Source organism: Stigmatopora nigra, chromosome 13, assembly GCF_051989575.1.
Source record: "Stigmatopora nigra isolate UIUO_SnigA chromosome 13, RoL_Snig_1.1, whole genome shotgun sequence".
Taxonomy (NCBI): Eukaryota; Metazoa; Chordata; class Actinopteri; order Syngnathiformes; family Syngnathidae; genus Stigmatopora; species Stigmatopora nigra.
This window is the reverse complement of record NC_135520.1, coordinates 1,469,835-1,490,087: the sequence shown is the minus strand read 5'-3', so window position 1 is coordinate 1,490,087 and position 20,253 is coordinate 1,469,835. Positions and strand designations below refer to the sequence as shown.

Here is a 20,253-nt window from a genome sequence, read left to right as displayed (position 1 = left end):
CCCTGGATCACCCGTGGCCATCTTTCTTTCTAGAATTATGGAGCGAGGCTGACGTTTATGGAGGGCAGACCTTTCCCTGGAGCTTTGATCCACAAAGTTCAATAGTCTACGGTTCTCTAGAGGTCAAGCAGCAGGAGCCACGTGGGCTAGTAAGTGGAACCACATTCAGACCCCAGCTTACCTCACATAGACCAGTGTGATCTGGATTAGCTAGGTCAATATGACAACAATTGCTATTACTAATTATTTACACATTTAAAACTTCTGTGAATCAGTAAATACATGACTTTCCACATTAAGCAACAACATTACTCTCATGAAAATAAAAAATATGATTTTTTAAAAGTATTTTTGTTGTTTTGTTGCGCAATAAAGATAAGACAACGCTTTCAATTAATAAAAAAAAACCTTCAGAAAAGTTACTGAAATGTTATTTAGTTTCATAATTTTGCCTTCAAAACAATAGTTGCATTGCAATATGAAATTTAAAAAAAACTGTCTAGAACTAGCGTTTTCGTCTCAACAGCGCCCCCACTCTTCGCGGTGTTCAAATGGTGTAATTGCAGTTTATAATTGTCAAAAGTTATTATTGTCGCCAAAAATTACTTGAAAATAATTATCATTTTATCACCCATGTAAGAAGGAAAAAAGTACTTTTGTCTTCTATGAACACCAAAAAAAACCCAAACACAAAGCCTAAAAGCCCCCCAAAAAAACCCATAACAAGTATTTAGGGTCTCACCCGCACTTTCATCCGGCAACAACTAGGGTCTCCAATCTGTCATCTTTCTTTCATCTAACGCCTCCATAGCGAGCAAATTATTCATGCCAGCAGCTAATCGCATTCATAGCATTCTGTTTACTTTATTATTACGCTTTTATTCTTTCCCTTCCTGGCATTTGTTTACAAGAATAAAAGCCTACTCTGACAGAATTATCCCTGCGCAACAACCAAAATAAATCACAGCCTTTGCACTCCCATCATTCCCATTCAAAGAGCCTAGCTAAATTATAGATGCTCCCCCCTTTCCCCTGAAAATATGCATTTCATTTGCATTTCCTCCACATGTTTGCGCACACTCGCTAACGTGCGTCAATGAGTGTGCGTATGCATACATATATGTACGTGTGTAAGCCACCAATGACAAAAAAACTGCAAGTCCCGCCTCCTGGGCCTAATTCCTAATGACACTGCTCTTTTAAAAAGCATAATTTTCACAATTTATGATTTTAAGACACGGTGGTTAAGTGGTTTTCAGGCGGCTCGCAGTTCTAGGGCCTTGGGTTCGAATCCAGGTGCATGAATATACTGAAATTTTGTAACAAGCAGAAGATAACTACGATCCCTCAAAAAATGAAGAACAGACAGTGCTGAAAATAGGCGACTTTCCCAAAATGGCCAACAAGTTAAAAACAGACTTTGAGAAATACTTGGAGCCATCTGGGGAACATATTTTTGATCTAAAAAAAAAAAACGGGTGACACATTTGTTTTTTAGTCTTGTTTGCAACACTGTTCCTGAATCAGGACACTACGCATTTTAGTTTAAAAAAAATATCCCTAACCAATTTAGTCTTAACATAACATAGACCAAAATAACATAAATAATCTTATAGTAAACATTAGTGCTGCATAATATAGGGGAAAAACACATCAAACTATATTTTTTAAATCCATTTTTTTCTGTTTTTAGTTAAAAAAAAATTGTAAAATCTGAAAATAGATTTAAAAAAAAAATATCTCAAATTAACATTGTTTTAAATCTATAAAAAAACGGAATATTCAAGGCTTTTAATCCAGAATTACCACCAAAATCTGCAGCTAGCATAAAACAGAACCCTGCTATTGGTACCCGAAGGAATACACAACTGACAATTTAACTCAAGATCCGACAAAAAAAAAAATCTAGGCTGGCAGAGCAAAGAATAAAACAAAACTCTCTTGAGAAAAGCGACAAAAACAGAATAACCTTGCAAAAAAAAGTGCAAAACGGGCAGAAAAGCAAATCCCCCAATTAAAGCGGAAAATAATCACGTTGCCTTCATCAAGGCGGACTCGCTATCGGCTCGGCGTCTGAGGTTATTCCGTTCCCAGACCTTTGCTTAACAAGCTAGCCAATGAACTACGGGAGGAGGCGGAGCTTCGAGTTTTTTAGGGTCATGAGTCATAGAGAGATGTTGCGAGCTGTTGACCTTTGACCTCCACATACTCTAAACTGGACCCCCCCCCCCCCCTCGTGATTTGTCAGCACGGAGGAATTTTGCAAGCTCGGGGCAACGACAACTATGCGGAAAAATGCTCTTTGCTAATCTTGCGTTTTAGCCCGTTTTTTACATGTAGCAACATGGCATTTGTGCAGTAAAGCGTTATTATTTTGGAGCCAAAATATGAAATGCCATAAGCAATGTTAATATAAAAATGACTGGTGATATCTTAATGAATTACACATGTCTTATTTCCATTATGTAAAGCACAACCACTATAGACAATAATATAATGATATATATATAAATCTCTATAATAATAATCTAGTCGAACAACAACATTTATCAAAAATTCACAATTTGTATTTATGAATACATTTAATACTTATACATTTTTCACTGCCACATATTGAAGATTGTTTTAAACGAAGAAAATGAATTAAAAAAATAACCCCATTAGCTAAATTAGCCGCATTTAGCATTCCGTATCTGCTAGCAGAGCATTTTACCACCCGCCACTAGCGCTACACTCATGCTAACTGCTAATTAGCATGATATTTACACAAGGATAACATGTATATCCCCTAAAATAACATTAAAAACAAATTATTAATGCTCAAACAACATACAGTTTGATTAAAAACACTATTTTAGAACACAATTTAAAAAAATTCTAACAAAACGACGACAACAACTCTTTAAAAATCAACAAAAATGCGCCCTTACTCTATCATAACAAATAACCCAAATGACATATCCAATAATCACTCCTATATATTGATTTTTCCTTCATATTTCATAACGACAGCCTTCTCATTCACAGTAATCACATTCTGCCTAATTTACCCTTGCCACTAGAGGGCAGTCAACACATCAAACCAAACCAAAACACAACACTTTCAAACAAACCACAAATACATAATTTTTACGCTAGCATTTAGCTTTAGCGTAAAACAAAACTTCTATTCAAATGCACCATAGTTTGCGCTAGCATGCTACATTGTTAAATTTAGCTTTAGCGACCAACAAAACTTATATAAAGAAGAGTTTTCCTAAAAATATGTTTAAAAAAAAAATTCCAAACAAGCCTATTCATCATATTTTTTTCTCTATTCCCACCATGCTACCCTCTGCCCTCTATAGAGTTGGGGTCAGGGTGCCCTCCGGTGCGCCTCACCCCCCCTCTCGACTGTTAATTAGCAGTAATCGTCTCTTCTCTTTCCATAATAGAATCATTCATCTTCGCTACTTAATGAGTCGACGGTGCCGTCATCGTCCAAGGTCAAACGCAACTAAGCACTCAAACGACAAAAAAACGTCACTTGGAAAACGGAAAGAATATTTTTCTTTCAAATAAAAACAATAACAAAAGAGAAGCAATATCTGTCCAAAAAACAAACGTCAAAAATACCCAGGGAAATTCCACACAAACACAAACGAGTAATTACAAAACATGTTAGGCAAGTACAAACCGCCATTTGTCTCACATGGGAAGGAAAAGACAGACATTTTTAGAGCACGGTTATGATCAAAAAATAAATAAATAATGTTGCGTTTTTGCGGAGCAGATAAAAATGTCTAAAATGAGCATTATTCTAGCTGAAGTAGCCCAGTAAATAACAGATACAAGTCCGCTAATAAAGTGCGCTAGCCATTCCCAAAAGGCAAATTAAGACTTGGAAACGACTTGATCGTCAATGATGCGTTTTCATGACCATTATTAGTCCGTTTTTTTTCAGGATGGTACTACACTAAACACTACACTAAACTTTACAGGCAGGTGAAGTGTTAAGATTCCTGATTTGCCTTTGCTAATAAAATGAATAAGGTCAATTATCAATGAATACTTGGAATAATATCCTTACGATAATGTATATAAATATAATTGTAATACATTCTACTGGTAGTGAATCAACATTGTTAATGTTGAATACTCTTTCAAATTGTACTAACATAATGAGTACAAATGACAGTAATGGGATTACAATACATATACTGCATATACTGCATATACTGCATATACTGCATATACTGCATATACTGCATATACTGCATATACTGCATATACTGCATATACTGCATATACTGCATATACTGCATATACTGCATATACTGCATATACTGCATATACTGCATATACTGCATATACTGCATATACTGCATATACTGCATATACTGCATATACTGCATATACTGCATATACTGCATATACTGCATATACTGCATATACTGCATATACTGCATATACTGCATATACTGCATATACTGCATATACTGCATATACTGCATATACTGCATATACTGCATATACTGCATATACTGCATATACTGCATATACTGCATATACTGCATATACTGCATATACTGCATATACTGCATATACTGCATATACTGCATATACTGCATATACTGCATATACTGCATATACTGCATATACTGCATATACTGCATATACTGCATATACTGCATATACTGCATATACTGCATATACTGCATATACTACATGTACTACATGTACTACATGTACTACATGTACTACATATACTACATATACTACATATACTACATATACTACATATACTACATATACTACATATACTACATATACTACATATACTACATATACTACATATACTACATATACTACATATACTACATATACTACATATACTACATATACTACATATACTACATATACTACATATACTACATATACTACATATACTACATATACTACATATACTACATATACATATACCCCTACTACCACCATTACTACTACATATACTACTGCTTTTGTAATCTGGTGCGTTTTATATATGTACTTGTACATGTACATAAACATATACAAAATGCACCAGATTACAAAAGCAGTAGTATATGTAGTAGTGATGGTGGTAGTAGTAGGGGATTGTGTAATACATTCACCAGATGTAACTGTGCTAAGAATACATTTTATACAATGATTAAACAATATTTTTCTTAGAAACGTCTTTAGTTGCGCCTTATAGTGCGTAAAATACAACTAAAACATATCCACATACACTATCACAATCAATTCAATGCTAGTATTTACATCCAAATTCTACACCACAACACCAATCCACCCTTAATTCAAGGTACCACTCAAACAAAAAAAAATATCATTCCATCTAAATAATAAATTAAATGTTAAATCTCATGCAGAGAGAGAAAAAAAACCCAAGCAACAGCCACGCACTCCTGCAGTGCAGCACTGGTCATATCTGCATTACAAGCTTTTGGAAAAGGGACAGTTGTCTATGGATTATGCTAATACGCTATTCCACACTCCCCCTCTGGCATACGCCTGACATTACAGTAACCTTTACATGTTTAGCCAACATCAACTATGACTGTTCATTGAGAACAAGGCAAATGTGTGTGGGTGGGTATGTTACAGTCAGAATACAGCCCACCAGCACCAAAACAAACAAAAATGGACAACCCTCTGAAGAATTAAAGCTACGGCGCAATAAAAAATTGACAATAAGATGGAGTTCAGGTGGATCATCGATATTAATTCCGGTTGAACCGGTTTCCGGGGAAGGAGTGTCTGGAATTTAGAACACCGTTTTAGCCAAAAGCCGCAAAAATGTTGCCGTTCGAGGAGCTATTTTAGTGTCAATACACAAATAATTTGCTTTTATCGTCATATTGACAGTAAGTCGAAGAGACCCTATCACGGGGTTAATTGTCACAAGGCAATTGTTGACTCAATTTCTATTTTAGTAGTCAATTGGCTGTTTTATATTATTATTGTACAATGAACAATAGAACAGGTCGATGCGTTGGACCAATAAAAATACAAGATGTGTTTATGAGGCTATTCTTATGTCAGATTATATTTAAATAAAAGGGACTGAGGGGAAGAAAAACAAGCATGGGAAGTAGACTAGACTTATTAAAATAATGATAGTTAATTATGAATTCAATTGTTTATCTAATACATAGAGGCTCCTTTGTTATAGTTTTGTAATGTAAACAACTTATGCAATAATTACACTAAGGAGCTAAAAAAATACATTGTTTACTAATTTGCGCATTAACTATTGCAGATTTACATCACTGATTGAATATGTAAAGTACAGTAATCCCTCGAATATCACGGTTGTTTTACTGGGGGAATTTTATTTATTTTTAAATTACATTTTTTTGTAAATTCATAAAAATGTGCAAAATCACAATGAAACTTGCAAACAGAAGCCCCTCCCCTTTTCTTCCGATTGCTAATAGGACTCAGCACTAAAGTAAATAAATATATATATTTTTTTCAAATTATACTTTAAAAAAAATATATTTTTTAATTTTTTTTATTTTTAATTTTACGATTTTTCATCCATCACGTCCATGTCTGCTCTACAATAACCGCAATAATCGAGGGATTACTGTAGATATCACAACTTTACAGTGTAAAAACAATAATACAATCCCGAAATGAGGGGAAATAATATTTCCCCAGCCACAAGAGGGCAGTCCCTCCCCTAGGGCGTTAAACAATACTGCAAAAGCCAAATAACTTTAAAATAAATCCATATACCAACACTATCCTCCCACCACAATTATTCACCAATTCTGTCACATCTTTGAACCCATTACCCGCGTTAAACGAGGGATTACTGTGATTACCCACAAAATGGACCATCATTAACCTTAAAAATCAGATATTAATATCCAAAATAAATACCAATGCAACAATACAAGAAATATCAAAACCCATAACAATATTAAACCCCCCTTGCCATTTTTTTACCGCATTCTCCCCATTCCTCGGTGGCTTCTTCACGGGTGGTTAAAGAAGACGTAAAGGGAGCCCCCTTCCCCCTCCAAACCAGAGGTGGCAGCACAATAGTCCACAGATGTGTCAACTAAAGGTATATAAATATTCAACGGGCTGTCTAAATACCTCTGAACTGACTAGCGAGTCCCCCGGGAGACCCCGGGACACATGAAAAGAAACGCGGGAAACACTGACAGATCAAAAAAAAATGCGGGGGTTAAAAAAAAAAAAGAAAAAAAAGACGTCTGCTAAATTGAAAGCGTTCTCCAAAGAAGACCATCTGTTTTGTAAAAGACTTCTTTTAAAAATACACAAATAAACCCACATGGGGGTGGGGGCTAGTAAAGAAATATTACCCAGCCCATGGGACAGAAAGGGGGGAGGGGCTTGTTCCCTTCAGGCCTACTCCACATGGCTAATTAGCATATGTGAAGGTCAGGGTGGTCGCTAAGAGGGTGCTATGCACGTGCTACTAAATGGATGGAAGCTATTTAAATTAGCGTGGTGTGAAGGAGACCTACACTTTGGGTGGGGGGGGGGGGGGGGACATGGGGGACTTTTTTATTGTTCACAGAGGGGGAGAAGATTTGAACTAAGTTGACATTTGCCAGAGTTCTGTTAGTGATTCCCCTCTCAGGCCCGGAACATTTCTGAGAAGTCAGCAGCCTTCCGTGTGACTCATTTCAAATATGGCCTGCATTCTTGCATCTGTGGCCTTGCCGCTGCTGCTTTTCCTCTACGAGCAGCTGCGCCGAGTCTCGTATCCAACAAAAGAATTTGAGACGTGGCTCTCGAGCCGCATGTGGTTCATAGGTTTTTAAATCTATATTTTGTATATGCGGGGCAGTCTAGCACGTTGGCTTCACATTCCTGGTTTGAAAACCAGTTGGGTCCACCTAGGGATTGGTTGGGATAGGCTCCAGCACCCCCAGCGACCCTAGTGAGGATAAATCGGGTCAGAAAATGAATGAATGTGCCATCTGGCGAGTCAGTCTCACAGTTCTGGGGTTTTGGTTTCAAAAGCAGGAGGGTCCACTTTGCATGTTCAGTCTAGGCCTATGTGGGTTTTATCCGGGTACTCCAGTTTCCTCCCACATTCCAAAAATATGCATTCTAGTCTGATTGGACACTAGATTGGCCCTAAACACAAATCCGATTGGTTGTTTGTCTCCTTGGGCCCAGGGATTGGTTAAACACTATTTCAGGGTCAGCTGGGATATGCTCCAGCACCCTCTTGGAAAAAAGTCTCCCAAAAACCTAAAAATTATCTTTACAAAATATGATTTTAGACATTTGGCAACTCTGTACTTGGTCAATTTGACCCACTTTAGGAAAATCAACATCACATCCAAATCAGTCTAATTGGCCAAATTATATTTGTACAATGTCTGCCCAGGTTGCCAGATCCTGAGTAACCTGTAAAAATTACAAAATGACAAGAAACCACACCCCTAAGAAATTTTGATACATCCATAGAAAAGTAATGGTTTGAATCCACCTTCCCCTTCTATCCTCCATCGACCTCCATCGGAATTTAGTCAAAAAAATGAATCGGTATTCAAAGCAAATGCGGTCAAAGAACCGGCCCAGGTTGCCAATTACCTTAGCGGCCCGTCCGTTTCATCCAAAACCGCTGAGCTGGACCCTTATCGGACGGAACAGAGCAAATTAAAAATTTACTCTGGTGTTGCTAATCAGTAGCGTGCTTGCTAGCCAAGACGCAAAACAACATCGGCGGATGGGAAAAATTCAAAGGGGGGGGAACCACCAGAATACAAAAATCGGGGTACACGGCGCCCCCATCACGATGCACAAAACTCCTCGCGATAGGCGATAATACAATGTGACATTGATGCATGACTCCCATTATAAAGTCTTTGTTCATATCGCACTAATAATTCATAAGTGAGAAAAGTAAACAGTACGCCGTGGAAAGGAACGCAAGCGGGAATATTTTAGACTTTGATATGTACTCGGAATGACAAAAAGAAGACTTTTTTTCGGGTAATATTTCTGTACATTGGGTGCAATACCTGGGGTGACCACTGGAGGGATAATGGGGCACTGACTAAGAAAAAGAATGGAAAAGATGCCATTTGAACGGAAGTTAGTCGCGTGTAACTCCAACTAATCAACACGCCAATACCCAACACAAGCATGCTAGGCTAATTGGATGCTAAATAAACCCTAGTTTTGAATGCAATTGGTGATTTGTTCTCCCCAGGCTTACGTGGGTTTTCTTTGGGTACTCTAGTTTCCTCCCATATCCCCAAAACATGCATGCTAGGCTAATTGGATGCTAAATATACCCTAGTTGTGAGTGTGATTGGTTGTTTGTCTCCTAATACGCCCCACGGATAAGCAGTTCAGAAAATGAATGTAAAAAAACCCACATAAAAACCCACACAATAAGAATTCAAGGAATTATGACCTTACCTGACTCCTCCCAAGGCCTTGACCTCCATTGCCCGTCGTGATTGGATGCGGGTGGTTCCTGGGTTGTCCTCCCCACCCGTGGGCAGTGGGGGCCCCGTATTGGGGCCCCGCATCTTTTCCCAGGGCTTGCGGCGCCGGCGAGCCACTATAGTCTTGGTAGCCCCCGCCATAGCCCCGCATCATGGGACTGGGTGACGTCAACAGCTGGTTGAGGGTCGGGGTAGCTCCCGAGGGGTGCTGTTGCTGAGTCGCCCCCGGGAACCTCTGGAAACCCGCAGACTTGCCACTCACGATCAAGTTCTCGGGTTGCCTGCACCCGGAGGGGACCGCCACGCCGTAAGTCCCGGCGTAGCGTGCTCGCTGATAGGCTGGGTACTGGTTATACTGGCTGTTCTGGTAGCCCGCTTCATGGGAGTTATCCGACGGGAGCCCCATCCCCGACTGGCGTCCGCCATGTTGCTCGTAAGACCTCGCCGAGTAATAGTTATTATTGTTGTTGAACTCGGAATTGTTGGCCCCGGAGTGATCGTACCTAGGGGGCGTCGTCATCCCCTCAGTGGGTTTGTTTAGGTGTCCCTCACCTTTACCCTGCGGCTCCCCGTGGACCCCCAGGAGGTTCTCCTTACCACCGTGGTGGTGGTGGTGGTGGTGGGGGTGAATGGGGTGCTCCACGGGGCCTCGGGGTCCTTGGCCGTTGTTGTTGTTGTTGTTGCCGGTGGCAGCAGTGGCGGCGGGCGTCTGCCGTTGCGGATGCGGCGCAAACTGGACGAATGGCGGCTGCGCTGGCGGATGAGACGGAGGGGGGTCTCCGCTCTCCACGCATTTCAGCTTGTGTTTAGCAATCAACCCCGTTTCCATGGAAGGGGTGTTGGAATGAGACGGTGCCAGGTTATTCCCATCCTTTCCCGCGGAACTTGAACGCACCATGCCGAGCTCCGTTCGGCGGTGATGGTCTGCATTATTTAGAGTCCCATCTCCGGCTGCCAGCATCTGCTGTACGCTGCTGCTGCTGCTTCCTCCTCCTGCACCTCCTCCTCCTCCTCCTCCTCCTGCTGCTCCTCCTCCGGATTTCCCCGAATTGAGCTCGTTGACCAAGCCACTGGATAATTTCTTGTTCTTGTTGTTATTTCTGGAAGGAGCCGATGCCACTTGCGCAGCCATGCTCAGTTACTCCAACATCTCCCCGTACATCGAGCGCGACCTTCGGCCAGCCTTCCGCGCGCACTCGGCAAATTTGAAAAAAAAAATATGAAAAAAAGGAGGGCGAAAAAAGGGGGCGGAGGGAGAGATTTTTTTTTTTTTTTTTGCGGGGCTCCACTTTAATCGACGGCCGGCGATCTCGGCGTGGTGGTAAAAGTGGGCGTTAATGAAGCGTCATGGTTGAAGTTGGAATTCTCGGGTTTAAACTTTTTCCTACCCCCTTCGCTAATATCCTCCATCCCGGGTCGTGGTGGTCTTGAGCCCCTCGATCGGAGCCGTTGTGGCCCAGCATGGGATGAGGAAAAAGAGCTAGAGAAAAAGAGAGAGAGAAAACTGGATCGACCAGTCTATCCACCTCCAAGGCTCCAGCGAAAGACACTTGGAAAATCCGGACTGGATTAGTCAATCCACTTTTCCTTTGCATAGGATCTACGTATTCATTCCAACTAACTCCGTTCCAATTGGACTAAGTTATATTCCGTGTTTTTTACGTATCCCTTCGCCAACACACCTGAATCAAAAAATCAGGAAGTTCTGTCAAGCTTCTGGAAAGCGTGTTGACGGTTGATATTTAGATGCAGGTGTGTTAAAGGGGTGCGCTATGAATGCTGGGTATGAACACAACATTTCCGAACGACCGGAAAAGATCGTAATAATACAGGAAACCATTTTGAAACAGGATTAATATAATTTCGAAGCAACAGAAATGTATACATTTAGCATTTTTTCGGGCTACAAGCCTAAATATACACATAAAAAGGGGGGAAAGTGTATATATTTATATTTCGTACTGAACTATAAGTGTAATCAGCCCAATCATACACAATAAAAGGGATATTTACATATAATTCGTAACATATAATTCATAGAGTAATATAAGTCACATTTTTCGCTTAAGCAGAAACAAATATGAATTATGTGTTAAAGTAATAATTATAAAATGGAGAATAAAGGGCTTAAAAATGTATCTAACAACCAGCATTCACGTCTGTATTTATATTTAAAAAATAAAAGATTAAAGCAGTTCTATTTGAATATGTTATCTTTTCAAACCCTTCCATCCTCGTTTCATTGCATTTGTCTGCAAAAGCAACTTGTGTGAACTGATAATACACTAAAAAAAAATAATAAAGTGAGTGAGTGGGTAAAAAAGGGGGAAAAAATCAACCCAGGCTGCAGGCTAGGACCACACAAAAACCAAAGTCTACAAGATGCGCTCTAACCCATCAGTGAAATTCAAACATGAATGTAAAATAGTGCTTAGCAAAGACGCCGGCTGTCTGCTGGGACTTGAATAAGCAGAGGCTCGGCTTTGATGAGATCAGATGCATTTGATCAACAGAGGGAGCTGTGGATGAAAGAGGGGAGGATGTGTGTGTGTGTATGTGTGTGTGTACATGTGTGAGTGTTGGATTTAGGGATGAGTGGTGCTGAGGATGGCCGTGGTCATGATGATAACGGTCGCTACACAACGTGCTGCTTAGTCAAAAATGATGATGATGAGGGTGGTGATGATGATGGTAAGTATGATCGATTAGGATGATGTTGAAACCACGATTTTTAGCCACCTGTTGTTTTTAGGCCATGAAATAAGGCAGGATTGATTAGATTACATGTTGTGCAATGGGGAAGTTATTGTATGTGTCTATGACAAAGGGAAGACCCCTGGTGGTGGTTTTGTGTAAGTACAAGTTTGGGGAGGATGTATGCAGATGTATTATTGTATAATTGAGTATATATTATATTATATTTTTGTATGATTTCAAGAGTTATGGATTTTTTTTAGGGTTTTGATAGTTTATTTTTGAATACTTTTGGTAGGGATGCTTTCGTTGAATTAGTGTTTTAAAATAATAGCAAGGCTTAATAAACAAACAATTATATAAGACTTTTTTGATGAATATATTGATGTAAACAATATATAAATACTAGTGTCCCTCATTCATTGGAAATCATGGAGAGGTACTGTTTCCGGCCATCTAGTGGTACATCTGAGAAATGCAACAGAATGAAGGCTGAATTTAAGATTCGTTTGTAAGACATAACAACTTTGCAAGTTGAAATTAAAATTTATAAACTATCATTTTAAGTAAATAAGAGGCTAAAAATACTACTTCTACTACTACTACCACCACCACAACTACTACTACCACTACTACCACTACCACTCCTCCTCCTACTACTACTACTACTACTATTAGTAATAATAATAATCATAATCATATTAATAAAAAAAAATCAGTGACCAATCCCAGAAATATGATTGGCTACATACACCTTTACTAATTAGAACAAGCCTCCCTCCCTCCCTCACTCACACACACACACACACACACACACACACACACACACACACACACACACACACACACATCCCTATTCTTTGTACACACACCGATTGTGGCTGCCGTCAGAGTGGCAGATCAAAGCCCGGGTTCTGATCTCATCTAGAGCAACACTATAAGGCTGACGGCGTGAGGACCGGGAGGGGGGGGGGAGCTACGGGGGAGGTGCATTAGCATATTCTATGATGGCTTTTCAAGCCGTTGCCTCGGCTGCGGTTCGGGGTTTGCTACGCCGTGGCTTTGCAACTCTAATTTCCCTGGCCCGCTCATTAAAAAAAGCCCACTGTTCTTCCATTAATTCGCCGACACACCGATCTGTTTGAATGGCGAGTGTGTGCGTGCGCCCCAAAAAAAAAAAAGAAGAGGGAGGCGTGGGGCGGCCATGGCTCAGCGCATTTGCATTTATGTTTAATTTATAACCTTCGGGGGCCCCCTGATGCAGCAAGATTGAAACAATGAGCCCAGACAAACACGGAGAAGGAAAAATAGGAGGATGCGCCGTAACGTTACGGGCCTTACGCATGCGTGGGGTGCAGGTGCGGGGTCGGGGGTACATTGGGGGATAACGTGGAAGGGGTGAGTGTCTGTTAGGAGGGGTAGAGGGGGTCTGGAGGGTTGTCCCCTAGCAGGGAATGGCACGGTAGACAACAGTGGAAGAAGCCTGGTCGAGCAGAAAAAGTGGGTCAGTTCGGTGCACGTGCGTGGAGTTCAAATGGATGCAACCCTGTTTTTGGAGAGAAGAGAAAGATATACTGTTGTTTGTTAGGGTAGATGTGGTAGAAGAAACTGGTTGATTGGCTAGGGGAGGGCCGAAAACTGAACTGGTGCTTATTTATAGTAACCTGGGACAGTTACACCTCTACTTATGAATGGGTATAGGTACGAAAGTTTCAACTTATGAATATATTAGTGTCTTGAGATACGAAAAAGATCCAAGTTATGAAATCCACCAAAATATAAATGCATTTCTTTATCCGTTATTTTATTTTGAATACCAATTAAAAACTACAAATGCAACGTAGCACACACATATAGGGCACACGAAAAAGTCTAAAATGTACTACAAAATGGACGACTTTCAGCCCTGGTAGAACGAATTAGAGAATTTACATATAAAGTACACCTCTACTTACAAAATTTTCAAGTTATGAAGAAATAATTTGATAAGTAGAGGTGTACTTTCTATATAAATTCTCAAATTCATTTTAACAGGGCTCCAAGCCCACCATTTTGTAGTACATAATAGACTTTTACGTGTGCCCTATGTGTGAATGTATGAAAATATGTGCTATGTTATGTTGCATTTGTAGTTTTTAATCACTTAACAAGGGGAATTCAAAAGAAAATAACGGCTAAGGAAATGCATTGGGAGTTTAAGGCCATTTTTTTACCCATTTCCAGACTCTCCAGAACGCCTCCAATGGCGAATGGTCAGGCATCCTGCTCTGTATCCGTACATTTTGTATGTAATATTCCAACTATCTTGTTCAGGTTGTACCTGGAAGAGCATTTCATCATTTTTGTTAAAAAGAAAATAAATATTTCCCATCCCAAAAGGCCCACTATGAAAAAAACAAAAACAATACCCAACTCTGGTACTTTTCGTCTTCTAGGCCCTCTCCGGATTCCCCAAAACAGCTGTGATGGATAAAATGTTTTGTTGTTGTTGTTGCTGTATAAAAAAAACACAAAAAACACTCGGGAAAAATGAACACCATTGTTTTGGCTGTATACTAAAAGGTAGAATCACACAATTCCCAGGTTTCGGCACGATACATACGCTCTATTTATGCTTTATGAAAAACATGAGTCAAAAAGAAAGAGCGAGCAGCCATGCTCTACTTTCACTGTCAGCTCTTGTGTGAAGTGCGAAAAAGGAGGAGGACGATGATGATGATAAGAGGAAGATAGCAGACGCAAAAGGAAAGTAGAGGAGAGTGATTTTCTTCATCCACAGATCCCGTCCTGATAGTGACAGGGGACTGGTCTCTCTGAACCAGCAAACATAACACATACACACATATACTACTACACACATTCTCTCGGTATATATATATAGTACGTACCTCCAACCCCCCCCTTGTGATGCCTGTCACTGCTCCTTTTCCATCCCTTCTTTCTCCCCCGACTGGAGAAGTGTGTGAAGTGTCCCCCGAGAGACTCCTCCTCAAAAGATGGTATTTACAAGATCCACATAGAGCCCACTTTTAACTGCCTGTGAAGAACTTCTTCCAGTGGCTTTGATGTGCCAACCTAATGGGGAAGAAGAGCATGCCGCCAGTCATTGCATATGTTAGCGCGCTAATCCGATAGCTAGCATCGCAAGGTGGGTTTCTGCTACTGCTTGGGGTGTGTTAAATCTTCATAAAATGGATGGGTATCTGAACCAATTTTGCCAAAAGGATGAGTAAAGCACCCCCTGGTTTAAAAGGCATTAGATTAGATTAGATTAGGATTTTATTTAATGTAGTATTCGGGAAATTTCCTTGGTTGTAGTAGCAATACAGACACAGAAGACATTGTAGACCTAGGTAAAAAAAATATGCAATATATACAATTAATATCTAAAAAATTTAAAAATCTATCAAAATATAATAATATAATATAATATATGTATAATTAATATACAAAAATATTTTTAAAAATTCTATTAAAATAGGTTTAAGTTAGGGTCCCCGTAAAAATGTTTCTTTGTTCGTTATTTTATTTTGAAATCTACTTATTAAGCGATTAAAAACTATAAATGCAATATAGCACATATTTTAACACACACACACTTATAGGGCACACATAAAGTATAAAATGTACTACAAAATGGATGACTTCCAGCCTTGGTAGAAGGAATTTGAGAATTTACATATAAAGTACACCTCTGCTTACGAAATATTCAAGTTACAAACATGGGTATTACATCTATTACAGCCACGGAGGGCATATTTTCATATGATTTATTAATTTTAAAACATTAATAAATAATTTCCTGATATTTATTCTCATTTTGGGGTGTTTTTTCACATTTTTCATACAAAATTGGGACACTTTGACCAATTTTAAGGGGTTTATGTTGTGTGATGTGGATTGGTCATCTTCTAATTACATTTTTTTGAATGTTTTTCCTATGAAAACATATCCATGAGTATAATATATTCGTAGAAGATATATGGAACAATGAATCTCTAAAAAATGCAGTGCAGCTCGACCAAATTTCTATATTTATGTCAAACAGAAGCATTTGGGACATTTTGGAGTTAAGCTAATTAGGTTTGTGTTTTGTTTGTTGTTCAGCAGGCCTGATCAAAGTAATATTTCACCAATTTGTGTCAGTTCCAGGCAAGACGGGAAGAATTTGGCGGAGAAAGCTGCTTATTAATCTCTGCGTGTCGCTGGGAAGCTAAACAAATCTACATGTACGCTACCTTAGCAATTTAGCAATATAGATATTGGAAATGTTCTTGTTTCTTCCAAATCATTCCAAGGACTTTCTGACCGCCGGATTGGGCGCCATGCTAATGTAGCTAACGCTAAGTGATTTAAATGCTAGCAAATTCAACCATTTTAAAGCCATTTTAAGGCTACGGCTTATACGCCAATGCGGCTAATATGCGAGAAAATCCTCAAATTTCATGGGCCTTTTCACTATGCTTCATTTATAATCCCAAAAAAATGGAATAGTTAATCTCCTGGCAAACAGGGGATACTTTTTTTAAGACCTCTATTATAGTAAGGCAGAAATTAGCAGTAAAATGTTTTAACATAGAAAAAAAAGGCAAAATGGGTGAAAACAAAAGGCAAGTGGTTAATAAGATTATCTCCGCCAGACGTCCCAGTGCACGTTATTGTACGTGGCACAATTGGGAAAGATAATAAATCACATTCATAGCCGCTTAATCCGTGAAAGACGCCTGATATGATTACGTCCGCTTATGTTTTGGGAGGAGAAAGAATTTATCTTCAAGTCTTTAGCATACAGCTGGACATGAAGGCAACAGTTTAACATGACGAACACCGGTCGGAGATTAAGTACTTTCCATATGGATAAAATACTTGAATTGCTATATCACTTGAAGTAACGTCCAGTTATTAGGGATCAGTGCTCGATTTATGATGTATATATACACATATATACACACATTTATACAACAAACACATATTTATACACAGATACACACATGTACACACATGTACACACATGTACACACATGTACACACATGTACACACATGTACACACATGTACACACATGTACACACATGTACACACATGTACACACATGTACACACATGTACACACATGTACACACATGTACACACATGTACACACATGTACACACATGTACACACATGTACACACATGTACACACATGTACACACATGTACACACATGTACACACATGTACACACATGTACACACATGTACACACATGTACACACATGTACACACATGTACACACATGTACACACATGTACACACATGTACACACAATTACACACAAGTACACAGATGTACACAGATGTACACAGATGTACACAAATGTACACAGATGTACACAAATGTACACAGATGTACACAGATGTACACAAATGTACACAAATGTACACAAATGTACACACATGTACACAAATGTACACACATGTACACACATGTACACACATGTACACACATGTACACACATGTACACACATGTACACACATGTACACACATGTACACACATGTACACACATGTACACACATGTACACACATGTACACACATGTACACACATGTACACACGTGTACACACGTGTACACACGTGTACACACGTGTACACACGTGTACACACGTGTACACACGTGTACACACGTGTACACACGTGTACACACGTGTACACACGTGTACACACGTGTACACAAATGTACACAAATGTACACAAATGTACACAAATGTACACAAATGTACACGAATGTACACAAATGTACACAAATGTACACAAATGTACACAAATGTACACAAATGTACCAAATGTACCAAATGTACACAAATGTACACAAATGTACACAAATGTACACAAATGTACCCAAATGTACCCAAATGTACACAAATGTACACAAATGTACACAAATGTACACACATGTACACACATATACACAGATGTACACAGATGTACACACATGTACACACATGTACACACATGTACACACATGTACACACATGTACACACATGTACACACATGTACACACATGTACACACATGTACACACAAAACAATACAACAAAAACGAGGTAAAAAAAAAAGTCAAGTTCTAGAAAAGAATAAACGTGTGATTGATATTCTTCCAATCTAATGTTGAATCCAGCACGTTCAGTCAAATATCACATCAATGACCAATTATTTTCCTTCTTGGCATATTTAAGCAGGTTGTCGTTGCCAAGAATGTCAACGGCCGCATAAATTAGCATGAGAAGAAAAAGCGGGGGCCTGGATTGCAAAAAAAAAAAAAAAAAAGGGGGGAGCACTTTAAAAAGGAGAACGTTAATAATCATTCCACCAAAACAATTCCCATTAATTTTCAGCCATGGCACCAGGGAGTAATATCAACATGCCCGAGGCAGGTTGAAATTGCCACGTTCTGCTTGAAGAAGGAGCGTGAAGCCTCCCTCCATCCCTCCATCCCTCCATCCATCCCTCCCTCCATCCCCACCGTCCAGCTGCTCTCATCACATCCAGATGAGTCGAGGGACACCCGGGAAAACCCACGCACCACGGTCACCACAAGTGATTATTACCAACCTAGAAAAATACCATGTTTTTTCACACATACGCTATATTTGTCACTAAAAAAAATGAGGTCTGACTCAAGGGTACGGCTTATATGCGAGAAAATTAGACTGTGTATTTACTCGCATATAAGCCGATACCTTCGTATAAGCCATAAATTAGACTTAATGTATTTACTCACGTATAAGCCGACCCCTTACTGTAAATTGCAACCTTAAAATTGACTTAAAATGGTTGAATTGGACAATTTCTCCCGTATAAGCCGCCCCCTGATTCAAAATGTTCACCTCCAAATTCGTGGTTTTAATAGGGGGTACAAAAGTCTTATTTTGAAGGGGAAATCATCATAAGGAAGTTAGTAATTTGTCCAGTAATGGTTGTTTTGTTACTGCAAAACTGAAAATAACCAACAAATAGTAAATGTTACATTGCCAACATGTGATTTTTTATAAACAAATACTGTCATTTATGTCAAAATAGAGAAAAGATAAACAGATAAAACGCTAAACTAAATTAATTTTGACGTCTATGAATGAAATTCAAGAAAAATGTATCGTAAAATTCAACTATTTTAAGGGTGCGGCTTATACGCAGACGCGGCTTATATGCCAGAAAATACGGTAGTCGTTTTTGCGAAGTAGAAATCGGTAGCGGCAAGCCCGCCACTCGCTATTAGCGAAACCGCTGACATAGCAATTAAGTCTTTTGTTTCAATCGATTGTCCCGTCAATCAACGGTTTAGCTAACGCGCTAACAATTAAGCATCACCAAAACGGCGCCATTTCTTCTTCTCCCGATAAAATTATGCTTATCGGGTACCTCGCCTCGGTAGAGGTCAAAGGTCAGCCCGAGATGGCGGACGGCGTCGTGCCGCATAATTGAGAGAAGTTTGGATTTAATTGTATAATTAATCTTGTCAAATGAAGTTAGGCGCAAGTCAGAGCGCCAAATTGCGCCATGTGGAATATTTTAAATTGCTTTAATGCCAAATGAGGCCCCAGAATGCACTTTGTTCCCTGGTGATGGAGGCCAGCTTTTAGGAACGCCGAACACGGCGGCGTGTTGTAATAAGCCGCTAACAGTTCTTATCACGTTGTTCCTTTTTGCATGATTAATTTCCTCACAAAGTAATTGCAATTTCTAAAAGGAGACGTTTTATTGGACGACTTTTTTTTTCCTTTGCCGGAGAAGTCAAGGTATTAAAAGATAGAATTCATGAAAACTTGGTAACTTTTAAGTGTCATTTGGGTTGACGATTTACTTTTCCCAAAAAAGTGACTCGCTGTATATGATGGATTATAAAGCGCATTTTTTAAAGATTATTTGGGTGGATCTGTGAGGAATGGGGAAAATATTTTTGGATGTATGGCCTTTTTGGAGTGAATTTGTTGCTTAAAAAAATGGGGAAAATATGTTTGTTTTTATGGGGCATCCAAAATTTGGTTACTGTATTTTCTGGAATATAAAGCGCAATTTTTGAGCATTATTTGGGTGGAACTGTGACGAGTAGGAAAA

At 39.3% G+C, this 20,253-nt stretch overlaps 1 protein-coding gene and 1 long non-coding RNA gene across 2 annotated transcripts in view; both read right to left on the bottom strand.

The window, feature by feature from the left end:
* arid1b (AT-rich interactive domain 1B) overlaps positions 1-11,177 on the bottom strand; it is a 90,906-nt gene extending 79,729 nt beyond the window's left edge. The window contains exon 1 of the mRNA XM_077731004.1: positions 9,439-11,177. Coding sequence (XP_077587130.1) covers positions 9,439-10,599 — 1,161 coding nt within the window. The 5' untranslated portion in view covers positions 10,600-11,177. The remainder of the gene's footprint in view (positions 1-9,438) is intronic.
* Positions 11,178-13,145: 1,968 nt separating this feature from the next.
* Positions 13,146-14,658, bottom strand: LOC144206730 (uncharacterized). The gene is made up of 3 exons (XR_013328418.1): positions 14,575-14,658; positions 14,375-14,481; positions 13,146-13,707 (listed from the first exon to the last, which is right to left on the bottom strand). It is a non-coding gene; the product is annotated as an uncharacterized LOC144206730 (long non-coding RNA).
* Positions 14,659-20,253: the final 5,595 nt, after the last annotated feature.